This window comes from Lynx canadensis, chromosome C2 (assembly GCF_007474595.2).
Source record: "Lynx canadensis isolate LIC74 chromosome C2, mLynCan4.pri.v2, whole genome shotgun sequence".
Lineage (NCBI taxonomy): Eukaryota > Metazoa > Chordata > Mammalia > Carnivora > Felidae > Lynx > Lynx canadensis.
This window is the reverse complement of record NC_044311.2, coordinates 133,656,536-133,663,299: the sequence shown is the minus strand read 5'-3', so window position 1 is coordinate 133,663,299 and position 6,764 is coordinate 133,656,536. Positions and strand designations below refer to the sequence as shown.

Sequence of the window (6,764 nt, the reverse complement as noted above, 5' to 3'; positions counted from 1 at the left end):
CATGATCTTCAAGTCTCTTCCTCCTTCATTATTCACCAAACCAGAAACTGTCATTCCCATCACTGAGATGGCCACAATTTTTATATCCTCACTGAAAGCATCATTAAGAATATTAGTAATGCTGGGGCCCTTAGGTGGCTCAGTCAGTTGGGTGTCCAACTCTTGACTGCAGCTCAGGTCATGATCTCACAGTTTGTAAGATCAAGCCCTGTGTGGGTTTCTTTGTGCTGACAGCATGGAGCCTGCTTGGGATGCTCTCTCTCCTTCTCTCTTCCCTCCCCCATACATGCTGTTCTCTTTCTCTCTCAAAATAAATAAATAAACTTTAAAAAAAAGAGTATTAGTAATGCTTACCTATCCAAAGCTATATATTCTCTTACTCACCATCCCAAATATATTATACCTATACTTATCTAGATCATTACTTAGCCTTTATGGTTAAATATTTTAAGTGTACATTTAAAATAAATGTTTGCTCTCCCATTGATATTCAAAGACTTAAGTTAACGGGAGCTTTTTTGTAACTTCTGTATTTCTCAAAGTAGGAAGTTCTACACATAAAGTTTCAAAAATTTAATGAGCATTTAATAAAAATGAAAATATCACAGGAACTTCAATCACACACATACACACACACACACACACACACACACACAGTGGTAAAATGCAGAATAGTATTAACTCATATTTCTTAATCATCTAGCTCGGCCATTAATGGTTCATTAATTTGTTTTAAAAATTTTAAGAGAATGAGCACAATACAAATACAATTGAAGCCCTCATGGTTGGTATTCCATTCCTACACTATCCTCCTCTCTTTCCTGCTTAGAAGTTATTACCCTTTAGTTGGAATAAGTCAGAGAATTTTCCTCACTGTCTCACACAGTACACAGCAAGATTATGTTCCTGAGTCAATGGTAGTAAATGGCTTGATTATAGACCCTTTATTGGCTTTATTTTCCCCCTTTTTATTTTCCAGCTCCTCTCATAGAGTTTCCTTTGGTAATCCCCCAAATAAATTTGAGAAATTTACACAAAAATTTTTGCCTCAATTCTGTTTTGTTTGTAGCCAAACTAAAACATTCACAGTAAAAAAAAAAAAAAAAAAAAGAAAAAAGAAAAGAAAAAAAGAAAGAGAAAGAGAAGAAAAAAGAAAAAAGAAAAGAAAAGATCTAGTATGTGTCTTGATTTTTATTTTGTTTTTGATATCTTTTGCTTCAAAAAAAAGCCTCGGGGTTGTTTTTGGCTGTGTATCAGTATTTTATTTTATTTTTTTACTTTATTTTTTATTTTTTAAAATTTACATCCAAATTAGTTAGTATATAGTGAATGATTTCAGTAGATTCCTTAATGCCCCTTGCCCATTTAGCCCATCCCCCCTCCCACAACCCCTCCAGAAACCCTCAGTTTGTTCTCCATATTTGAATCTCTTTTGTTTTGTCCCCCTCCCTGTTTTATATTATTTTTGTTTGTTTGTTTTAACTCGTTCAGTGCCCTATTATCAGAAGACATATTTCAATATTTCGTTCAAATTTTTTTCTACACTTTTTGTGTATATGTAACCTACCTGGAATTTATTTTTCTTTATGGTGTGAGATAAAGGTCTATTTTATTTTCCTGAGAGGGATAAACAACCAACCCAGCATCATTTATTGAATAGAATAGACATCCTTTCCTCACCTATTATTAGTAACTATCTTTTTGATCCATGAAGTTTCCATATGTGAATGGAATGTTTGTGGGCTCTTTATTCTACCCCACCAAGATGTTTTCTACTCCTGGACCAATATCATACACTCTTTATTATTATAACTCTGTAATAAGTTTTATTATCTTGTACAGTAAGTTCCATTTTTATTTTAGTAATTGTTTAAATTTTAAGACATATGATTTCTTCTTTTTCACATTAACCTGTTTGTTCTACTTTAGTCTTTCCTTCATAAATCATTGTCTCTTTTAAAGAAAGCTATTCTCCCACTCATTTATGTGAATGTATTAAGTATAATTACTTAAAGAATATAATTTCAGGAGAATTTGTAATATAAATGCCGATTTCATTTCTGAAACCAAGTATATAATTTTTGGTATTCAATCTTATATTTAATCTATTTTACCCTGTGCTTGGAGCAGAGCATGTGAACGTATTGTGCTCTTGTCTCTTCTCTTATATAACAAAGTCCATAGAACTATAACAAAGTTCTACCTGATTTCTCAAAAGCAATCACATCAGCTGTAATGTAGAAAACAGCAATTTCACTTCCAAATTCTTGGTTCCCCAGATTCATGGGTCCCTCTTCAAACTCCAATTTTATTGAGGGGTCTGGTCTATTATTAGCATCATCTCCTGGGGTGAAAGTAAAATGAACCTCTCCCAACTCTATCAGTAGTATCTCTCACTTCAGCATATTTGAAAGAGTTTAACAATTTACTTAGTATTAATTTAGATAAATTAAAACCAAAAATGTATCCCATGACATGTATTTATTTATATCTTACTTTTTATCAGCAAGAATTTCAGAGTGCAACATAAAATTATCTTCTTTCAAGAGTACAGAAGAAGAAAGAAAAGTGGTTGATGCTTATTGCAGCCAATTATAATATGCCACAATTTCAGTGCTCAAACACTGAACCTGACGTAGGACATCCTTATCTCTGGCCAGCTTCACCTGACAGAATGGGAGGCAAACTGGTTTACTTATGAATAGATTTAGGTTTTGTTTATTAATTTTTAATTCTAGACTCATTATTTATTCAAAATGTGGAAGTGTCAGTGATAAACTGTTCTTTAATTATCAGAAAACCATCTTGATTTTCATATAAAGCAAAGGGCTATGGTCGACTTGTTCTCTAACCTGTTCTGTTGTTATAATTAGTGTGTTTAAAAAGATAAAGTTCAGGACAAGTAAGCAATGTCTTCCCCACCCAGAATACTTCCTTAAAATAGAAACAAATGTTTTGTGTTTTTTTTCTCTCTCAGCAGCTACTCCCATTCATTGGTAACCACACAAGGCCATAAAGAATAGCCATGTGATGCCTTGTTAAAACAGACTTTGTTTTAAGTTAAATCAGTACTACCTTACATTGCATAACTTCACATGGGTAATATAACAAAGATTACAAAATGTGTTATTATTTCAATAAGAAACATGTATGTGTGTGTGGGGAGGGAGGGAGAAAGAGAGACAGAGATGTACCTACTAATATATGTGTTGGGCTTGGCATACACCTATACATAAAAGTTATTTTCAGAATGCCTACACCTACATAAAACAGTAGAAATGCCTTAATAAGGACGTGAGCCAGAGAGTACAAAGTTGATCTGTTAGAAAGTCACCACAAATATCAACTGCATGTGGCTAATTACTAATTGGCCTGCCATGAATTCCTATTTTTCCTAATAGTTCCGGAAATGATAAAGGGTCCTTTTTGTTTACAACATGCATTTAATTTCATTCACCTCAACAAATGGCCTGTTCAGGTGATTAACGTTTATAACTCTGGCCGTATCTTTACTCATTAATATCTTCTTAAAGATTAACCACCCTTTTAAGCTACTCAATGTATAGAGGCATAATGTTGCTAAAGGGTCATGCACAACTCATTTACACCAGCCAGTAACAGTAAGATAGACCTATGTTGTTGCTTTACAAATCTTTGACAACTTGAGAGGTTTTGCTCTTCAGTTGGAGCAGGGGTCTATGTTCTTTCACAGTTCTTAGACTGGCATACTTTCAAAACCCAAAAATGGTGTCAAAAAGAAGTATACCTTCAAGGCACCATTCTCTCAGCACCTATGAGGTCCTGTTTGCAGCTCTCTTTGCCTTACTGGTGGCACTCTGTGCTGGATTATTTGCAGTGTCCTGGCTGGCTATCGAGGGATCAGAAAGAGGTAAGCCCTGTGGCTTTGGCTTAGGAAGAGACTCTCTGATGAATGTGCCCAGGTTAATCTCAGTTATCCCACCAGGATGTCTTATCCGTTTCTGTGCTCTCATGACAAGACACCTATGTCGCATTCAGATGCTTTTGGTATCAAGTTTGGAATTTAATTCAGAATTCAAGCATGAAACTAAGCTTTTTAAAATAAAAGATGTCAAGTAAGTTTTTTTTTTTTTTTTAGTTTTAACATGTAACTAAGTTTCATAGCCCAGATTTCTTCTGATGGAATTTAAATCATAAATATATTAAAATGTTGTTGACTATTCAAGTCAGTAAGTAGGCAAGGTTAAAGGAAATATATTATTTATTCTAGGGAATAACAGTTTCATTTTCTTATTAGTCCAACAATAAGAATACAAGGAACTTAGATTAATTGTAGACTTTGCACTACAAGAATACAAGGGAACTTAGATATGATTGTAGACTTAGGTCTCAAACTGCCTGAATAGCAATTTTTAATAACAGAAATAAAGAAAGGTAACCATTATTTAACACCTAAATTATCTATATCATCACTTTTCAAAGATCTTCAAATATATTCTCTTCCTACAACAAATCTATGATTTAGTTGTTATTGTTACCCTTATTTTAGAGTGAGGAATCAGAGACAAGAAGAGTTAAGCATTTGTTTAAAATTTGTATCAGTACTTTATAGTTTTAAAAATAAGTCCAATATATTCCATTTAAATACTGTATACAAGGGATGTATTTAGAAGAAAAAAGAAAATTTGTGATATTTTATACGGAGGTTCAACTTAGACTTTTAGAAAAGCATCTGCTCTGGTCTTAATTAAACGCTAAAGTAACTGGAACAACATGTAATCAGTTAAGAGTCCATTGGAATCTTAATGTTCAATGAAGTTACAAAAGTTATTTTACAAGCAAAACAAAAAATAAATATTTATAAATGTTATGCGATTTAATAGAATACTGAATATAAAAAAGGAGTTTGAGTTACATCTAAAATAGAATATTAGAGGACAAAGCCCATGCTACTTTTAATGCATTGCTTTAACTTTTTATTAAAAATCATTTTAGACTTACAAAAGATTGCAAAAATTGTAGGTTCTTATATAACGTTCGCCTACCTTCACCTAATGTCAGTATCTGTATATCTGTAGTAGCAAATTGCTACAACCAAGAAATTAACATTGGTACAATATTAGTGACTGAACCACACATTTTTATTCAGATTTTGCCAGTTTTCCCACTAATGTCCTTTATACCTGCTCAGGATTCAAACCAGATTTCTACACAGAACAGGTTATCCTGTTCCCTCAGTCTCCTCCAGTGCAGGAACAGTTTCCTCAGTCTTTCTTTGTATTTCACATTTAAATATGCAAGTCTAAATGTAATTTTGAGTTTTTAAAAACAAATGAAATAGCATAAATGATAATATATTCCACCAATTATGCAATGATAACTGTTTAGACTGAACTTTATGCAACTTTATTGCTTAAATTGTTTCTAATGTTCTTTCTGGTCTGGGAAGTTTGGTGTCAATGTATGACAGATCCCGGGTTCTAAAGTATGTCAGTCAGTGTCCAAATTCCAGATCTGTCATCTGTGTCATTATCACCTTGGGAAGTGTTCACAATGAATCTTAGCCCCAATTTCCCCATCTGGGAAAAGGAGAACTGACATCTTCTTATACCATAATGTAAGAATTATATATCATTATTACCATATTTACTAATGATTTCATCATTGTGTTTCAGTTGAAGTGTCTCATTTTAATTTAAACATATGTCAAAAAAGATATTCTGGTAAAGGGATTATGCAAAACTTGATGGCGCATTTTATTACCCATGTTTATATTCAATTTATTACCTTTCCACTTACATTTTTTATTATATGGGATAATATATTTCCTGCAGCATTCTCAACAACTTTTCCAATAAAAACAGTCACCATTTAATGGCAAAAGGTCATACATGCCAACTTTATAATTACTAGAATAAAAAAAGTAGTTTCACATCTATCTTTCAAAGTAACACATACACTGAAATCTTCACAGCAATCCGCATGTAGAAAACCAACAGTGTCCCTGGATGCTGGGTGTTCAAGAAGTATCTGAAAGCAACTACAAACTTCTAAAACTTTTAATGGTCCATTTCTCACCATGAGTCCCTGGATCAGTTCTCCAAATTGGTGGAAGTTTATCCCTTATCTTCCAACAGGAATCTCAGTAGTAAAAAAATAAAATAAAATAAAATAACACTTGGAGCTTAGACTGTGGGTTAGATTTCAAAGAAAAGGAAAAAAATGGTAGGATAAAGAAGTTTATTTTTAATCTTGTAAAACAACCACATAGCTTAAAAAAAAAAAAAAGCACCTAATTATGGAACATGAAGTCTGCAAAGAAAAAGCAAGAACCACCACTCCAACACAGGAAGCAAGAACTTTAGGTCTAAGTATCAACCGGAATGTGCATATTCTCTCTTATTCATGACTCATATTGTTAGTGTTTTATTTCTTATTAATTCATTTAGATCAGTGTTTGGAAAAAGTCACAAAGCCAGAGGGACATTGAAAATAACAGCTGGAGCCAGGTATAATCCTAATTTGCAAGACAAACTCTCAGTGGATTTCAAAATTCTTGCTTTGGACCTTCAGCAAATGGTAGGAACTGTCTTTTTTTTTTCAGCTGATTTAAAATTTCAAACATAGTTTCACTAGCTACTTGCCAAAAGATACATAGATCCCATTTTCTTACTTTGAGAAAATAGTAAATAAATGTAATAAATGTATTTATTACATGTAGTAAATAATGTGCCCAGAATTCTTAAATATATGAGTCCTATCACCACAGAGAAGAAAACGGCCTA

At 32.9% G+C, this 6,764-nt stretch overlaps 1 protein-coding gene across 1 annotated transcript in view; it reads left to right on the top strand.

Annotated features, from left to right (window-relative positions):
• The first annotated feature begins 3,744 nt into the window (after positions 1 to 3,744).
• The window catches only part of TMPRSS15 (transmembrane serine protease 15), a 121,872-nt gene continuing 118,852 nt past the window's right edge, over positions 3,745 to 6,764 (top strand). Inside the window, exons 1-2 of the mRNA XM_032594595.1 lie at positions 3,745 to 3,889; positions 4,975 to 5,035. Coding sequence (XP_032450486.1) covers positions 3,745 to 3,889; positions 4,975 to 5,035 — 206 coding nt within the window. The remainder of the gene's footprint in view (positions 3,890 to 4,974; positions 5,036 to 6,764) is intronic.